The sequence below is a fragment of the Myotis yumanensis genome, unplaced genomic scaffold (genome assembly GCF_028538775.1).
Source record: "Myotis yumanensis isolate MYYU_CA2020_CCGP unplaced genomic scaffold, mMyoYum1.0.hap1 SCAF_2, whole genome shotgun sequence".
Classification (NCBI taxonomy): domain Eukaryota; kingdom Metazoa; phylum Chordata; class Mammalia; order Chiroptera; family Vespertilionidae; genus Myotis; species Myotis yumanensis.
The window spans coordinates 20,722,784-20,742,571 of record NW_027223753.1 but is presented as its reverse complement, the minus strand read 5'-3'; the positions used below and the strand labels follow the sequence as shown (position 1 = coordinate 20,742,571).

Here is a 19,788-nt window from a genome sequence, read left to right as displayed (position 1 = left end):
AGAGCCAGACAAGGACAGAGACCAGGAGAGCCAGGGGACAGTCTCACTCCTTACTTTCTCATTTTGGGAGATCTGCTGATGTCCTCTCCTAGGACCTTCATAAAAAATCACTTAATTTGCCGAAGCCGGTTTGGCTCGGTGGATGGAGCGTCAGCCTGCGGACTGAAGGGTCCCGGGTTCGATTCCGGTCAAGGGCATGTACCTGGGTTGCGGGCACATCCCCAGTGGGGGATGTGCAGGAGGCAGCTGATCGATGTTTCTCTCTCATCGATGTTTCTGACTCTCTATCTCTCTCCCTTCCTCTCTGTGAAAAATCAATAAAATATATTTTAAAAAAAAATCACTTAATTTAATCTTGAAACAAATCTTTTTAAAACTGCTCTCAAACTTAATTTGCATTAGAATCCCCCCCCCCCCCCCCCCCCCCCCCGTGATGATGCTTGAAGCTGCTGGTCCTGGGACCACACATTGAGAACTGTTGTCTTAAGCTTGATGCTAAAAGTGCCCTGAGGAAGACTGGCGCTTGGCTGTTGAGTTCTTGGTGCCTGGAAAAGCTGAAATCCCACCTGCCTCCAGTGCTCACTGTTAGAGCCCTTCTGGCTGGATTTCACCTCTCTTGCTACTGCCTGTGAGCGACAGCCATGCGAGGAATACACTGAGGATGTGCAGACTGAAGTGCTGGGCCATCAGTGCCCCTGCCCTCCCACTCTGCTTCCCGCTTTTGACGGGTGCTCAAAGCAGTGATGTCCACTGAGCTCCCAGCATCTCACCAAGATTTTGGATCATGGTCCTTTAATTTCTGTCCGTAGCTCTCACAGTGAAGGCTCAGGCACATTCACTTGGAGCTGAGCCAAGTGACCATCTTTTCTCTCTTGGCTAGAAATATCTAGCAACTTTCTCCTAAAGATTTGGTACAGATCAGCTTTGCCCCTCCACTGACCCTCATACATACCAGACATGTTTAAATTTTAGTGAGGCTCACAGATTGGTCCATACATGCTAGATTGGTTTAAATTCTAGTGATGCTCACCAGAATGGTTCGACCTATCCCACCTTCATCGTCCCTACATAAGTAATTACACTTCTCTTGTCCCCACCAACATTCTAGATCACTGGTGGGCAAACTATGGAAAGCACCTATTACAAACAGTGACTGTTTTGGACTTTGCAGGTGAAAGGTGTCCGTTACAATGACTCAATTTTGCCATTGTGGTGCAAAAGCTGGCATATGTTAGTACACTATGAAAAGGAATGGGTGTGCCTGTATTCCAATAAAACTTTACTTGCAAAAAACAGGCAGCAAACAGGATTTGGCCCAACCTATTTTAGATAGTACTTTTATCTTTCTCTTAATAAATGAAGTTAATGCAAGTGTACGTATTTAGTGTTTAGTGTTAGCAGTTCTACATTATTATAGGTCATCTTTTAAAAATCTATAGATTTAGCCCAGCCAGAGTGGCTCAGTAGTTGGAGCATCAGCCTGGGCACCACAGGGTCTTGGGTTCGATTCCCAGTCAAAGGTGAGTACCTGGGTTGCAAGTTCGATCCCCGGCCCTGGTTGGGGTGTGTGCCAGAGACAACCAATCGATGTGTCTCTCTCATATCAATGTTTCTCTCTCTCTCCCACCCTCCATCCCTTCCACTCTCAAAAACTCAATGGAAAAACTATCCTCGGGTGAGGATTAATAACAACAACAAAGTCTATGGGCTATAAATGCTTTTCTCAAGAGCTGGAAGTAAGCCCAACCAATCTAAAATGAAACCAACCTCAACATTTTTTCAAAATGTAAAAGTATATCAATATATTGCTAAAAACGAACCAACTTCCTGTCTTCAAAAGATCAATATTTGAGCCCTGGCTGGTGTGGCTCAGTTGGTTGGAGCATCAACCTGTACACTGGAAGGTAACAGGTTCAATTCTCAGTCAGGGCACATATCCATGCTGCAGGCTCAGTCCCCAGTTGGAGTGCTTATGGGGGATGTTTCTCTCTCTCTCCCTTCCCATCTCTCTTAAGAAAAAAAAATTATATATGTATACATATATGCATGTGTATGTGTGTGTGTGTGTGTGCATATATATATATATATATATAACTTGTTCAAGCAAAAAAAATTTTTGAAACAAAAATATGCACATGTGTTGTGGAATCTAATGAACAAAATAAACTGATGAACAGAACAAAATAGGGCCAGAGGGGTATAGATTCATGGAACAGAATAACAGACTGGGGGGGGGGGGGGGGGGCGGGAAGAGGGGCAGGAAGGGATTACCCAAAGAACATATATGCATAACCCATGGACACAGACAACAGTATGGGGAAGGCCTGGGGTAGGGTGGGGGTTGGGTCAAGGAGGGCAAAAAGGGAGAAAATGAGAGACATCTGTAGTACTGTCAACAATAAAAAAATTAAACAAAAACTATTATGCACATATGTTGCCCTGGCTGGTGTGGCTCAGTTGGTTGGGCATCATCCCATGCACCGAAAGGTTGTTGGCTCAATTCCCAGTCAAGGCACATGCCTGGTTTGTGGGCTTGATCCTGGTAGGGGGTGTGCAGGAGGCAGCCGATTGATGTTTATGCTCTCACATTGATGTTTCTCTCTTCTTCCTTCCCCTCTCTCTAAAAAATCAATAAATTATTCTTTAAAAAATATATATGCACATGTCTTAAAGATTTATATTAAAAATGGAACACCAAGTCAATAGAAATGAGAAGTCAGGTATAGAATATATAGATTATATCCACCAATTTATTACTTTATTCTCTTATTTTTAGTTCTTTATATATAAAAAGTAAAAATAGCAAAGCAACACACAACCTGGACAACATTGAACCATATGAACAGATTTGGTACATAGTCACTTTAGCATAAAGACCAACTCAGTTTTAAAAAGCAGAAAGTTTCCCACTCTTTAAAAAAGGTTATCAGTTGCTATTGATTTAATGGTCTCCTAGGATCACTTCCAACTTCATGTTTTTTTAAAAAATATATTTTTATTGACTTCAGAGAGGACAGGAGAGGGAGCGATAGAAACATCAATGATGAGAATCATTGATCGGCTGCCCCCATGTGCCCCACACTGGGAACCAAGCCCACAGCCCCAGCATGTGAACCGTGACCTCCTGGTTCATAGATCCACGCCCAACCACTGAGCCGCACAGGCCAGGCTCACCTTCTCTATTTTTGATGGCAGTTTTGACAAGTGCCTTTGTGAGAGAATTTAATCCACTTGGAAACTTGGCAGCCAAAGATAAAGTTAGTTACTATATTTCTTCTAAGAGTTATTGTAAAGAGTGTGACTGTGCGACTATAGAACTCAGAGTCTGACATGTTTGTGTCTTTTCTCATTTTTGTGTTGTCTGCCATTAGTTTTTGCCTATATTGCATCCCATGAATGATTATCCATTCATCCAACTTTTGTCAGTCTTCTTTTATAGAATCTAAAACATTCTGGTTTGGAATACTCTGCCCAGAAACCATCTCATATAAGGAAGTGATTGGTCCTAGCACTATCGGACATACAGGTGGGAAAAGATGTTTGATGGGAGCTTCTTTTGCTTGAAGCTCTATTTAATAGCTTGCTTTTTTATTTGTTTCTTTAACATCTTATTTGTAAAATTCCTCATTAGAAATTCATGTAAAATAATTATACTGAGAAAAACAGTTAACTAAATTTAAATTATGAAGAATTATTAACTCACCTATGTGAGGGGATCAAATCTCAATTTGTTTCATTCATTCTAAAGATTCTGTTTTAACCATTTTGACCTTAGCCATTCTAAAATTTGCAATGATCTAATTTAGGTCAATTTAAAAATCCTGGAAGGTACAGGAAATAGTTAAATTACATTTGTTCCTGAAAACAAAATAAGCAACAAAGGAACAGAAGACTTTTTCCTGAACTTGGCTGAGGCTGTTCCTATACTAAATGTGTCATTACAGTGTCTCAATCCAATTTATATAAACCAAAACAAAAATGTAATTTGAGACTAGTTCCTGTCTATCCACAAGGTTGATTTAACCAAATTAAAGATGATTTGCATTCATTTTAATCCCAAACTTGGTAAATATTAACAACCAGTAATACTGCTTCCAGGTATTTTTAGATCATGAAGTGGCTAATCTGCTTTACAAACAACTGTTATATATTTTCACAGACCTTTACATAAAATTAACTTTTGCAGATTTATTAAAATTTACTGAATCAAGAAGCATCTAAAATGTATTTTCACTCAATATCATAATATTATGTGGGTTACTGAGTTAAATATATGCATATGGGATTTTTTTGTTTGTTTGTTTCAAATAAGAATGTCCTTGTCAACTTCCCTGAATCATGCCCAATTTATATTTCAAAAATCAGTTATAGAGGTTGGCAAAAGTAATTTCAAAAGAATATGCATTTTTTTATTTTGAAAGTTTTTACAAAATGAGTATATGAAAATCAAATACACGATACATATTAAATAAGTAGACAAGATTTTGATGTGCTGTGTGTGTGTGTGGGTGTGTGTGTGTGTGTTGATGGCGGTTTATGTTGCTTCCACTATGTGTGGATATTATTGGCAAAGAAATTACATGAACTCCCTCATGCTCAACATGTGATTGCCCCCTCCCTGTCTAAGCGCTACAAGAATGCAGGCCATGATCACACAAAGCTGCATGAGTCTAAAACAGCATTCTCCTTTTCTCTGGTTTCAGTCGGATGGGCATCCCAAGGAAACAAATGCTATCCACAGATGCTCTTTGCTGCTTGTCCAAACATGTTTGTTATCAGCACTGGCCTGGCAGGACCTGATGTCTGATCCCAGCGAGAAGTGTGGGAACTAGGAACCAGGCATTTCATCTCTCTGTAAAATGGAGTTGGACTGCTCTCTCTAATGTCCCTTCTATTTCTCAATCCTTCATTCACTGGCCCTGTCGTGTGTCTATCCTGGTTTCTGGTTATTAACTAGTTTTCATGGCCTGTCAAGACTCAATCCAGATGCAGTGGGGTTTCTCCACGCCTGTCACAGTAACGACGCCTTTGTTCTATCTTATTACATTGGATTACATAATGCAAAGTTATCTGCTGCTGCTTGCTTGTTTCTTTTTCTTTTTCTTTATTTTATTTTATTTTTTTGCTTGTTTCTTTTTAATAAGAAAACCATGGCATCTGATGCATATATCCTAGAACAGGATATTCTAAAATGTTTATAGTAATTTTATATACCCCAATAAAACAAGTAATTTAAAGACTGTTAATGTTCAAGCCCACCATGTTTGGAAAAGGCAGGAAATGCCAGAGACTGTTTAAATTGTTTATAAATTGTATCCCAAAGCTAGAAGTTTTCTGGATGGGAAAGATCACAACAACAGTAGCTTAGGTAAGAAAGCCTTCTCAGGCTCTAAAACTGGGCTCGGTGCTCTATCCGAGCACTCCCAGGGCACCCTGTCCTTGCCCCTATTGTCACGCCCAAAACTGTGTTGCTTAATCGCTAGTCTTCCTGATTACTTACTGCAAGTTCTTTGGGGGCAGAGATTTTGCTTGTTCATTGATGTGTCCTAGTGCCTGACACATAATAAGGACTACATAAATAGTTGTTGTATAACTGTTGAATAAACAACCTACTATCCTCACTTATCGATCTGTCAAGGAGCAACAGAAGCAGGCAAAAGTAGTGCCACATGACATAAGGAGAGGCACCATTAACAAGAACCTAGTGTTTGGTGGTTGTGAGGTGGGCATCGGTTCCCCTCAAAGTGTGACTGATGGGATCCCCAGAAATTTCCATTCAATGTCCCTATATTATGTCATATTACACCTGCCTACTAGGAGTAGCACCAAAGGATACATGACATTTTGACAGGAACATTTTGACTATTTATTCAACTCTTACACATATCTCAGCAAAATTTGCAAACAGTGTATTTATTAATCACAAGCAGCTAAGCACATAGAATAAACTCTCTTCAAGAGAGGAAAAGTTAGTTGGTGTTGGCTATATTTTATTTTTATATTTTTATTGATTTCAGAGAGGAAGGGAAAGGGCAATATAAACATCAATGATGAGAGAATCATTGATTGGCTGCCTCCTGCAGGCCCCACACTGGGGATCAAGCCCGCAACCCGGGCAAGTGCCCTGACTAGGAATGGAACCGTGACCTCCCGGTTCATAGGTCAATGCTCAACCACTGAGCCATGCCAGCGGGGCGGTGTTGGCTATATTTTAATTGGAAATTCCCCTGGTTATATTTTATAGGAACTAGATGGACTATCTATTGTGCAATTGCTTAGCATACTGTTTGGTAAAGGATTAACAGAACCTTTTCTCCTTCAGTGTGAGAATTTGACCTCTGGTTAACTTCCTAGCTCTGTTCCCCTGACAACCTACTAAAGAGTAGTATGTCAACTATATTGCTAGGAGCGTTACTTATGGTAGAAATGACCCCTAACTGGTAAATTGCATTCAGACTGGGAGAACTATAAGTACCTGATAGGAAGCCACAGCCCTGGGCTTCCCTAAGTACAGTAACTCTTGGAATAAACATGTCTCTTTCCGGACCCTAGAAGCTGTGACTGTGCAGTTGTTAGAAAAGATACTTGCTCCCGTGGGACAAGAGGTTTTTTAGCCAGGATAACTCCCATACTTGCCTGATGTGGGTCGTCTCCTTGTTCAAAACTCAAGTGATGAACATATAAATTGCTCCCCAAAATCACAGTTGTCAATGAAGAATTGGCAGTAGTACAATTACCTACCTGGAGAGTCTACCTCTGCTGAAGGTCCCCCTTAACTTAGGACGGTTCTATATCATTTGATCACAATGGCGTGAATTAAAACTAGGACATGTTAGAAACCAACCAAACTATTCCTGCCATTTTTTCCCCATTTGTCTCTACAGAAGCATTATTTGAAGAAAAGAATTCAATTTTTCAGCGCTATATTGACAGGTTTGTGGAACATAGTAATAAGGGATGTTGTGGAAATACTGAATAAAAATGAATGAAAACACTGCCCATCAGAAGCAACTGAATAAAGTGCTCCTTTTTTTTGGGTTAGAAGATAGTGTGATCACGTGAAAGCACAAGAGAAGCTATAAAAGACCAACAACAGGAAGTACAGTGGTAATACTCAAAACAGAGTATAATAGGATTTCTCACCCACCCAACCCTTTGCCCCTCACAGAGATAACTCCATTGTCAATGCACAAGGGACACACAATAAAAACCTAGAAGTCCAAATGAAACAGTGTACAGTCAGTTGACCAAAAGCTACTCCAGTCTTCCCCACTGCCCTCAGAATCAGTACCTGGAGCCCTACCTGTTGCCTTTCTATGGGGTTTGTCGCAACATCAATTAACAACAATAACAAAAAACCATCACAGCATTCTGAACCACCAGAACACTCAATGCCACAGCATTCTGCAGACCACTAGGTCAGTCATTTTCTTAAGGAATATTCAAAGTCTAATGGCTACCAAAATATTTACACCAGAATGGCATCTTCCTGCCAAATGACCAGAAGTCATGATGCTCTATGTCATTTCTTAATTTATTACAATTATAGGTCTTATTTACATTTCTCCCCAACCCTTGCTATGAAAGCCTGACCCCTTCCCCCAAGAGAAACTTTCCAAGGATGCCACTTTTAAATTCCATTAGAAGTAAAAATCCTGTTCCCATTCATGCAATATATCTGATATAAGATAAAAGTATCCTTTGTGAACTTGGGCAGATGTGCCAGAAAGATGTCAGAACATAACCTAAATCACAAATAGTCTGTGTTGGACCCAACTGTGAATTTACTTATTATAAAAATATCACCACCAACAACACAAATTACACCTCAAAGACACTGTGCAGATTATAAATACTGATCACCAAATGTGAACATAAATTTAAAACAGGACAGTCTGTGATCTTTTAGTCCAGACAAAGATATCCTTTAAAAGTGACAGAATTCAGTGATCTAGTTACTATGAATGTCAACACACAAACTCTAAACAGCCAAACAGGAATGCAACAATCTAAAATATTATGGAAAAAGAGAGTCACTTAAATATTAAGCTTCATGTTCCGTTTTCCTTCCAGTGATTCTGCTACTTTAAAATTTAATAAAATAATAAAAGCCTAGAGTAATTCTGGGGGTATCTCAGTCAGAATTCCTAAGTTTCCGTATCACAGACCTAATCAGGTTATGGGCAAGTTGTGAATTATTTGGCCTCTACTCCCTATTTTGCTAATCCACTATTTTCCAAAACTTGTGGGAGTATAAGGATTTATTAATATTTTTTAAATTTAAAAAATCAATAAGACATGTTTTTATTGATTTTTAGAGACAGAAAGGAAAAGGAGAGAGAAACCTCGATCGGTTGCATCCCACATGCACCCTGACAGGGGATTGAACCCACAACCTGGGTATGTGCCCTAACGGGCAGTCGAACCCGTGACCTTTCAAGGTACAGGACGATGCTCCAACCAACTGAGCCACACCGGCCACGGAAGAGTCTATTTATATTAAGAAGGTAAAAGGTAGCGTAGCTTAAAATATAACACAAAATTAACTTCAAAGTCATTTTTTTAAAATTTTACTTTTTAGGGGGGTTTCTTAACCTTGAACTCTTAACACGTTGGACTAGATAATTCTTTGTTGTAAGAGACCATCCTATAAATTGTAGGATTTTAGCAGCATCTTTTCCTCTACCCACTAGATGCTAGCAGCTCCCTGCCCCAGTTGTAACAATTCAGAAAGTCTCCAGACATCGCCAAATCTCCTCTGGGTGGCAAAATCACCCCCAGTTGAGAATCACTGTCTTACAATAAAATCTCTAATGTAAATTTTTTTACTTTGCACCCAGTAATATGAACAGGTCATGGGGTCACTGAAGAGGCTCCTTGCTCTACCAGAGAAACTAGGCAGAGAAGTGAAATTGTGAGGTAGAAGAGTCTTTTAAAATATCAAAAATACTTTAAACAGAGAGAGCAAAAACAATCAAACATAACTCCTTGCAAAGTATAGCCTCTACACATCCATTTAGGTTTGCTTTCGCTAAGATCCCTCTATTAAAACAACAGCTAATATTTTCATTTTAGGTTAAGAAAAATGTTTCTGGTCCTAAATAAGTTTCAATTTGCACCTCTTGATCTAGAACAATAATTTTTAAACTATCTGTGGTAAAAGACCATTTTTTCTTTCTTGTTCTGTTAATCCTCACCCGAGGATATTTTTTCCATTGCTTTTCAGAGAGTGGAAAGGAGGGAGGGAGACAGGGAGGAAAGGGGATGGAGAGTATCATCAATGTAAGAGAGATACATAGGCTGGTTGCCTCCCGCAGGCACCCAACCTGGGGCGGGAAGCGAACCTGCAACTCAGGTACATGCCTTTGACTGGAAATCGAACCCAAGACCCTTCATTGCCCAGGCTGATGCTCTAACCACTGAGGTATGCCAGCCAGGGCTATATCCTACAGATTTTTTTAAAATATATTTTTATTGATTGCAGAGAGGAAGGGAGGGGGGAGCGAGAAACAGAAACATCAATGATGAGAGAGAACCATTAACTGGCCGTCTCCCACATGCCCCACACCTGGGACGGAGCCCACAAGAGCCCACAACCCAGGCACGTGCCCTGACCGGGCATCAACCTGCCTGGGAATTGAATTGTGATCTCCTGGTTCATAGGTCAACAACCAACCACTGAGCCACTCTGCTGGGCTATGGCCTATAGATTTTAAAAAGATTACCTATAATAATATAGAACTGCTAACACTAAACACTAAATACATTTTCTGTTTGAAGACTCATTAACTTCATTTAGTAAGAGAAAAATAAAAGTACTACCTAAAACAGGTTGGGCCAAATCCTGCTTGCTGCCTGTTTTTTGCAAGTGAAGTTTTATTGGAATACAGCACACCCATTCTGATTCTCGAATCACTGAGCCACACCAGCCAGGACAAACGACCAATTTTAAAATTTCCAATCTACTGCAGACCAATACATGGTCCTGCTGTGTGGACTGGTATCAAACAACTCACAGACCAGCACCCGTGTGAGGACCACAGTTTGAGTCACACTAGCTAAACTTTAACTTCTACTGAGTAGTTTAAATACCTTTGAACTCTTCAATGACTAGCATTTACAAGCCAATTTATGATGTTTTGAAGATCTTTTTGTTTAAGAGACAGGAAAAAAGTGATTTTACTACCTTTTGAAACATAACTATACTAAATTAAAGGAAGAAAAAGGGATTTCTTTTATTTTTTTCAAAGTTCAAAGGAAACTGTTTTGTTTGCATACTTCGTTTCATTAGGGATTTCTTTGAAAATCCATTTTGGATACCTTAACATAAGACAAAATTATGAAAGTGCCTTAAATATTTTAAATCCCTAATATTTCCTGCTTTTTAGCCCTTTAAAGAAGTGCAGCCTTTTGTTAGAATAATTGCATGGCTGCTAAGAGGGGAAAAGCAGACTGGTTTTAAAAACCTGTACTTCTACAAACTTCTCTTTTCTCCCAGCAGATCTTTTAAAAGGTAAGCAATTTAGAAATATATCTTGCTTAGATAGGCTTACACTTTCCCTTCAATTAAAGTTCCATTCACAAACTAAGTAAAAGAATGTCAGTGGTAGCGACAGTTCCAGCAGTGTGGCCTTTGGAAATGGCTCGAAAAAGCAGGGGAGAATTTTTAGTTTTGCCCAGATGATTTGTTTTATGATCACAAAACAGGTTATTTGTGTGGTGAGAATTGTCAAATACCAAACGAAGCAGGGAAACCATCCAGACCTGGGCTCACAGGGTCCCTTCCCGGGGCAAACTTACAATGTAATTCCACTGGGCAAGTCAAAGTGCCATAAGAAGGCTTTGAGCTTAATTCCGTGCTTGTATGCACACAAACACCCCTAGCTTTTACCGTTTGCAGTCTTAGATTTAGAAAGTAGCTTTTACAATCATGTCTAAGGCGGCCCCGCCTGCCTGGTATCAATAAAGCTTTCTCTTAAGTACTTCGGAAAATTAGAATATGGAATTCATCAGGAGAGGCTTGGCAGAGGTAAAATTATTCTCAAAACTTAATACATTCTTGCCCACCTTTTCAGAGAAAAGAGGATGGCCCCACAGGAATGCAGAGATTGAGACGCTATGAAAACAAGCATGGGGGGTTTCTTATCTTTCTCCTAGCCGGAGTTCAGGTGCACAACAGGAAAAACAGGAAGCCTGAGGGCCAGCCTTATTCACTCAGAATTAAGGAAAGGTCAGCCAAGCCCTCAGAAATCAAGGGCACCAAACTGAAAACTCATTAGTCCTTTGAGTCACAAAATCCAACCTCTACTAGGTCATCTAACAAAAATGCAAATATATTGACACTGAAAAAAATGTTCGTCTCAGGGTTCAACCACAGAATGAGCGATAACAAGTTCCAAAACCTCTTCCCCCGAATCCACTGCTACATGAGCGTCTCTCGGTCTGTCAGGTTGGGCTGCATTGGTGGCCTGTCGTCAGAATCCTCTCCGGCAGGGTCGTTTTCCTCACCAGACTCCACGTAGATCGGCCAATCATTGTCTGTGTCACTCTTTTCTTGGCTTTCGGATGAAGCCTCCACCAGGCTCAGGTTGATGGGCATCAAACTGTACTCATCATCATGTGTGTCTGCAACGCAGGTGCAGCTGTCACACAGCCCAAAGCGCCTCAGCCCCTGTGACAGGTGATTCGTGAAGGTTCTTCTGCAGCCCTTGCAGATGATTGGACAGTTGGATCTGTGGACCTAAAACCACAAGTAGATACAGTCAATGTCACAGAAATGGGGTTGAGCCGTGACCTTCAAGGCCCCATGTGATGAGGGCCCTGGCTGACCCTCCAACCTCATTTCTCACCACTCTTCCCCTTGTTCCATCTGCCATATTCTCAGCCTCACCAAGGTCCTTTCCACCCAGGGCCACTGGACATCCGTGGAATGTGCCCTCCTCCCCATTGCCAACCCCTGCTCCTTACTAATGCATTTCAAAGTCTTCTCTGATGCTCCAGGCCAGGTTAGCACCCCCAGCTCTATATTCTCACCTATGCTTCTTCCTTGATTATCTGTGGGGGATATGTTCCCAGATCCTCAGTGGATGCCTAAAACCACAGATAGTACCAAACCCTATATAGACTATGTTTTCTCCTATACATACATACATACCTTTTCACTTAAAGGGAGCTCTTTATGGCTTTTCTTTGGCATCCAAATTGCCAGCATGCTAGTCTTGTGTTCTGGGGCCATTATTAAGTAGAATACGGGTTACATGTGCACAAGCACTGCGATACCACAAGTCAACCTGATAACCAAGACAGCTCCTAAGTGACTAACGAATGAGCAGGAAGCATATACGAGTATAGTGCGGAAACACCACCAAAGGGGTGATTCACATCCTGGGTTGGATGGAGTGCGGTGCGAGAGATGTCATCACACTACTCAGAACATCGTGCAATTTAAAACGTATGAACTATTGATTTATGGAATTTTCCACTTAATATTTTCAGATCACAGTTGACCACAGGTACCTGAAACTGTGGGAAGCTAGATTGTGGATAAGAGGAGACTACTGTATGTTTAACAAATCCTTGGTAAAATTCACTAAACTGTAAGTTCCGAGAGAACTCTGGCTGTCCTTATACATGTCCTCTATCCTCTGTCACACGTGTTACTATATTCCCAGTGCCAGGCATGTAAAGGGCACTCAGTGAACCAGGTGGGGTTTTAGGTATGGCTTCTACGTACCTTGGGCTGTTTAGTTATTAGGGAGGCAGATTTGCTAGACAGTGTATTCCCCCGATGTGCCAGCCAATGCTTCACCCTTGACTTTTACATTTCCTACCCGGAACAAGCCCAGGGGACCCCTGTGTAAGGAACTATCTTGCAAATGTGTGCACTCTTCAGGAACTCCAGTCAAAAAGGGCTCTGTGAACCAGTCAGAGCCTCTCTTTTGGAGAGCTATGGATGTGGGGTACATGCAAGCAGCAGAGAAAAAGAGGCTGATGCAGAAGAAGGGCCAAAAACAGGATATCCAGGTTGCTGGAGCTGCCATTACATTCTGACCAATGTCCCTGATTCCCATGAGGTTTCTTGAGCTTCCTATGCTAAACCCTCACACTTGAGCTAACCTGAGTGTGTATCTTATAACCTTTCAAACTTCCAGGGCTTGTATAATGTGGAAAAAGAGAGGAAATGAGGATTCCAAACGATAAACCATCTTAGAGGCACCCAGGGACCTACTGCTGCCAAGAGAGACTGTAGATATAGATTGGGGGGCGGGGGAGGAGGGAGAGGAGACAAACAAACAAAAACTTAAGTCCTTGGGAGGAGGCCATTCTCAGACAAGTATGCTGGGGCCAGTACTGACACTTATCTTCAATCTGGATTCCTTCAGAACCATAATTCATACCATAAAGTTTTCCTCTTAAAGTGTACAATTCAGTGGTTTTTAGTCGAGTCACAAGATTGTGCAACCATTCCAACCATCTAATTCCACATTTTCATCACCCCTGTGCCTACAAATGGTCACCTCTTTCCCATTCCCACCTGCCTCCAGCCTCTGGCAACCCCTAATCTATTCTCTATCTCCATGGGTCTTTCCATTTTGTACATTTCATATAATGGAATCATACAGCCCTGGCCGGTTTGGTTCAGTGGATAGAGCATCAGCCTGTGGACTGAAGGGTCCCAGCTTCGATTCCCAGGTTCAATTCTGGCCAAGGGCACATGCCCTGGTTGCGGGCTCAATTTCCCCCCCAGTAGGGGACGTGTAGGAGGCAGTCGATCAATGATTCTCTCTCATCATTGATGTTTCTATCTCTCTATCTCTCTCCTTTCCTCTCTCAAATCAATAAAAGTATTAAAAAATTAAAAATAGCCCTGGCTGGTTTGGCTCAGTGGATAGAGCGTTGGCCTGTGGACTGAAGGGTCATGGGTTCAATTCCAGTCAAGGGCACAAGCCCGGGTTGCAGGCTCGATCCCCAGTAGAGGGCGTGCATGAGGCAGCCAATCAATGATTCTCTCTCATCATTGATGTTTCTATCTCTCTATCCCTCTCCCTTCTTCTCTGAAATCAATAAATATATATATTTTTTAAAAAATGGAATCATACAGCCCAGACCAGTTTGGCTCAGTGGATAGAGCGTCGGCCTGCGGACTCAAGGGTCCCAGGTTTGATTCCGGGTCAGGGGCATGTGCCTTGGTTGCAGGCACATCCCCAGTGGGGAGTGTGCAGGAGGCAGCTGATCGATGTTTCTCTCTCATCGATGTTTCTAACTCTCTATCCCTCTCCCTCCCTCTCTGTAAAAAAATCAATAAAATTTATTTAAAAAAATGGATCATACAGTATGTGGTCCTTTGTGACTGGCTTCTTTCACTTAGCATATTTTCAAGGTTCATCCATGTTGTTATGTGACTCGGAACTTCCTTTCACTTTATGCTGAGTAACATTCCATTGTAGAGATACATCTTTTGTTTGTTCATTCATCAGTTGATGGATATTTGGGTTGTTTCCACTTGTTTACTATTATGAATAATGTTGCTATGAACATTTGTGTGCAAATTTTTGTGTGAATGTGTGTTCAGTTCTCTTGGTTATATAAAAGTAGAATTGTTGAGCCCTATAGTAACTTTATGCTTAACTTTTTGAGGAACAGCCAAACTGTTGTCTATAGCGGCTGCACCATTTTACATTCCCACCAGCAATGTATAGTTTCCAATGTCTCCACATCCTTGCCAACACTTTGCTATTATCCATTTTTTGATGATAGTCATCCTAGTGGGTGTAAAGTGGCATTTCATTATGGCTTTGATTTGCCAATCTGACAAAAATATAGGTATACTTTTGATTCATTCACACGGGACAACTATTGTGTTGGCTGTTGTCAGTTTTTAATTTGACAATCTAAGGGGAAAGAGGTCAGTGCCCCTGACTACACAGTCAGGTATTGCATGTTTTAAAAATTCTTGCAGCACACCTATGTGCCTCTTGCGGCACACTGGTTAAAAATTGCTACGTTGGACAAATGTCAGGAGCCACCCACACACACACACCACAAAAGATTTGCCAGCTCACTTACGCTCAGGGCATGGCTCCGCAGGTGCTCCTGTCGAGTGAATCTCTTGCCACAGATCTCACAGGGGTAGGGTCGCTCACCCGTGTGTGAGCGGATGTGCCGCTTAAGGATGCCCTTCTGTTTGGCAGTGTAAGGGCAGAAAGGACATCTGTGGAGCTTGATGGGGACCACCAGCACATCGCCTAGGAAACCAAATAGATTAATTTAGCTGTACTGTAAGCAGCAACAACACTGGCCACGCCTCCGACGGATGGGATCTGGGGCTGCAGAATGCCACCAGCGCAGGTCATGATAGTGGATGGATCAGACCTCTGGACTAGGTTTCACGTTTTGACAGTAGCTCCTCAGAAGAGTTTCCAGGCATGTACAGAAGAGGTTTGCGATGATGCAGACTTAAATTGTTGGAATTCACAGTCACTCTATATATCTGAAATCATCAAATTTCCAGGAATTCACTTAAATCTCTTTCCAACTTTTTGTTTGCTTGTTTACCTTGCTCATACAACCATTAAGGTGACTGTATAGAAACTGTTCCTTTCGAGCCTCTGGGACAGCTTTAAGCGGTCTAATATCAGAGTCATTGGAGTGCCAGAAGATGAGAGACAGCAAGATATTGAAAACCTATTTCAAGAAATAATGGCAGAAAACTTCCCCCACCTGGAGAAAGAAATGGACTTACAGGTCCAAGAAGCGCAGAGAACCCCAAACAAAAGGAATCCAAAGAGGACCACACCAAGACACATCATCATTAAAATGCCAAGAGCAAAAGACAAAGAGAAAATCTTAAAAGCAGCAAGAGAAAGAGGCTTAATTACCTACAAGGGAATACCCATACGACTGTCAGCTGATTTCTCAACAGAAACTTTGCAGGCCAGAAGGGAATGGCAAGAAATATTCAAAGTGCTGAATACCAAGAACCTACAACCAAGATTACTTTATCCAGCAAAGCTATCATTCAGAATTGAAGGTCAGATAAAGAGCTTCACAGATAAGGAAAAGCTAAAGGAGTTCATCACCGCCAAACCAGTATTATATGAAATGCTGAAAGGTATCCTTTAAGAAGAGGAAGAAGAAGAAAAAGGTAAAGATACAAATTATGAACAACAAACATGCATCTATCAACAAATGAATCTAAGAATCAAGTGAATAAATAACCTGATGTACAGAATGAACTGGTGATTATAATAGAATCAGGGACATAGAAAGGGAATAGACTGACTATTCTTGGGAGAAAAAGGGGTGTGGGAGATGCGGGAAGTGACTGGACAAAAATCATGCACCTATGGATGAACACAGTGGGTGGGGAGTGAGGGTGTAGGGTGGGGTGGGAGCTGGAAGGAGGGGAGTTATGGGGGGAAAAAAGAGGAACAAATGTAATAATCTGAACAATAAAGATTTAATTAAAAAAAAAAAAAGAAAAAAAAAAAAGAAACTGTTCCTTTCAAGTTACATGAGTTACCCTTACTGCAGAATTCCAAGACTTGTTCCCTCTATCCATGCCCTTCGGGACAGATATATCTGGAGCTTAGGGAAAGAAGGGAAGAACACAGTTTTGAGAGGCAGCAGATTGGAGTGGTTACTTTACCTGAGCCCTGCCTCTCTCTTGAGCACTCTACTTCCCTTAACCCATAGCCCACACCCCTGGGTTGGAGGTGTGTAGGGTCTCTTTGTGCTTCACTGTCAATTCCAGACCACTGTCCCTCCTTTGGCCTCAAAAACTCTAAGATCTTCCCCAGCTGGTGTGTCTCAGTGGTTGATTCCAGGTCAGGGCACATGCCCAGATTGTGGGCTTGATCCCCAGTACGGGGTGTGCAGGAGGCAGCCGATCGATGTTCTATCTCTCTCTCCCTCTCTCTTCCGCTCTCTAAAATCCATAAAAATATACATATTTGAGGAGAGACCAAGATGGCGGCGTAGGTAAACACTGGAGACCGCTGCCGCAAACAACCATTTCAAAAATACAACTAAAAGACGGAACGGACATCACCCAGAACCACAGGAAGGCTGGCTGAAGAGAGACTCTACAACTAGAAGGAAAGAGAACAGCAAATCGAGGCTCAGAGGCGGCGCAGTGTGGAAAATACAAAGGTACCGAGGTGCGCGCGCAAAGCGGGCTGGTGGCTGAGGGCGCGGTTTTCGTTTTCTGTCGGGAGTGAGTCTCAGACTCTGGGCTCCAGATCCGGGCGAGTCTCTAGGGACCCAGACTCAAACGGGAGAAGCGGGATTATCCGGCATCAGTTGGAACATGAGGGCAGCTTTCTCTCCGAGGTTTGCAGCGGCTGCCGGGGTTCTGAGAAGCAGAGCCTCTGGGAACGGGACTGAGAGCGGCCATAACTGCTCCCTCCGCCCGCCCTGTTGATCCCGCCCTGCCCAAACCCTGCGCACAGCCATTTGCCGATCGCCTCAGGCAAAGGCTGGATTAGCGCCTCCCCAGAAGGCAGACGTTTTCCATACAGCTGATTCCTACAGCCAGTCGGCCTGGTGGTCAAATCCCTCTAGTGTTAACTACAACAATTAAGGCTTGGCTAGAACAAGACTGCGCACAGAGACCACAAGGGGGTGCACCAAGAAAGCATAAAAGATGCGGAGACAAAAAAACATGACAGAAATGGAGGATATGGAGCTAAGAATCGCAATTTTGAGGGCTTGCCATAAATTTGTGCAGAGCCTCACAAAAACTAATGAGACCCTCGATGCTACGATAAAGAAATTAGAAAGTAAGCATACACGGACTGAAATAAAGAATATTATACCCAATAGCAGACCAGAGGAGCACAAGAATCAAACCAAAGATTCGACAAAAAACACCCAATTGGAAAAGCAAAATGAAAAAAGAATCCGAAAGTGTGAAGATAGTGTAAGGAGCCTCTGGGACAGCTTTAAGCGGACTAATATCAGAATTATTGGAGTGCAGAAGATGAGAGACAGCAAGATATTGAAAACCTATTTCAAGAAATAATGGCAGAAAACTTCCCCCATCTGGAGAAAGAAATGGACTTACAGGTCCAAGAAGCACAGAGAACCCCAAACAAAAGGAATCCAAAGAGGACCACACCAAGACACATCATCATTAAAATGCCAAGAGCAAAAGACAAAGAGAAAATCTTAAAAGCAGCAAGAGAAAGAGGCTCAATTACCTACAAGGGAATACCCATACGACTGTCAGCTGATTTCTCAACAGAAACTTTGCAGGCCAGAAGGGAATGGCAAGAAATATTCAAAGTGCTGAATACCAAGAACCTACAACCAAGATTACTTTATCCAGCAAAGCTATCATTCAGAATTGAAGGTCAGATAAAGAGCTTCACAGATAAGGAAAAGCTAAAGGAGTTCATCACCGCCAAACCAGTATTATATGAAATGCTGAAAGGTATCCTTTAAGAAGAGGAAGAAGAAGAAAAAGGTAAAGATACAAATTATGAACAACAAACATGCATCTATCAACAAATGAATCTAAGAATCAAGTGAATAAATAACCTGATGTACAGAATGAACTGGTGATTATAATAGAATCAGGGACATAGAAAGGGAATAGACTGACTATTCTTGGGGGGAAAAGGGGTGTGGGAGATGCGGGAAGTGACTGGACAAAAATCATGCACCTATGGATGAACACAGTGGGTGGGGAGTGAGGGTGGAGGGTGGGGTGGGAGCTGGAAGGAGGGGAGTTATGGGGGGAAAAAAGAGGAACAAATGTAATAATCTGAACAATAAAGATTTTAAAAAAATAAATAAATAAAATTGAGGCTTGATCAGAAAAAAAATATATATATATACATATTTTTGAAACCCTAAGGTTTTTTTAAGAAAAAAAATATATATATTTAAATATATTTTATTGATATTTTTTACAGAGAGGGATAGTTAGAAACATTGATGAGAGAAACGTCGATCAGCTGCCTCCTGCACACCCCCTACTGGGGATGTACCCGCAACCAAGGTACATGCCCTTGACCAGAATTGAACCTGGAACCCTTCTGAGTCCGCAGGCTGACGCTCTATCCACTGAGCCAAACCGGTTAGGGCTTAAAATATATTTTTATTGATTATAGCAGGACATTATGCTTTGACAGTATCAGCGAATGCTGGGATGAGCAACATGGATATGGAACTATTGACCATCTCCTTGCCCTGGTCTCCCAGCTGTATGCCATCTTGGGCTGAGGCCAAATTAAGCTCCCTAAAGCACAGATCCTGTCACCTCCCAAGCTCAGAAAATGGAAAATCTCCCCTGTGCCTACAGATAAAAACCTCATCTCTTAGCACTCAAGATTTCCCATGATCTGACGCTAGTCAGTTTCTTTCTATGTCTCTTCTTATCCTCAGATGCCACATTCATAAAGCCTCCCTGATCTCCCAGTAGGAAGCCAGTTCTCCAGCTTTTGGATAACTATGAAACTCACACTTCCATCTGTCTTCCAGCCCTAGTACCTTTAGGTCATGTGATTATACACGTCTTATCTCTTCTAAGTTTGTTAAGGGCTGGATTCATGTCTGACTTATCCTTGTAGCTTCATCAAGAAGCTACTCAAATATTTGAGCAAATAAATGAATGACCAGACCGGCTTGCATGGCTCAGTGGTTGAGTGTCAACCTATGAACCAGGAGGTCACGGTTCAATTCCCGGTCAGGGCACATGCCCGGGTTGTGGGCTCGATCCCCAGTGTGGGGCATACAGGAGGCAGCCTATCAATGATTCTCTCTCATCATTGATGTCTCTCTCTC

The 19,788-nt window shown here is 41.9% G+C and overlaps 1 protein-coding gene across 2 annotated transcripts in view; it reads right to left on the bottom strand.

The window, feature by feature from the left end:
• Positions 1 to 2,749: 2,749 nt before the first annotated feature.
• Positions 2,750 to 19,788, bottom strand: part of ZBTB8B (zinc finger and BTB domain containing 8B) — a 28,100-nt gene continuing 11,061 nt past the window's right edge. For both annotated transcript variants that reach the window (XM_070404637.1, XM_070404638.1), the window contains exons 3-4: positions 15,067 to 15,245; positions 2,750 to 11,740 (exon numbers count right to left, since the gene is read on the bottom strand). In XM_070404637.1, coding sequence (XP_070260738.1) covers positions 11,423 to 11,740; positions 15,067 to 15,245 — 497 coding nt within the window. In that variant the 3' untranslated portion in view covers positions 2,750 to 11,422. The remainder of the gene's footprint in view (positions 11,741 to 15,066; positions 15,246 to 19,788) is intronic.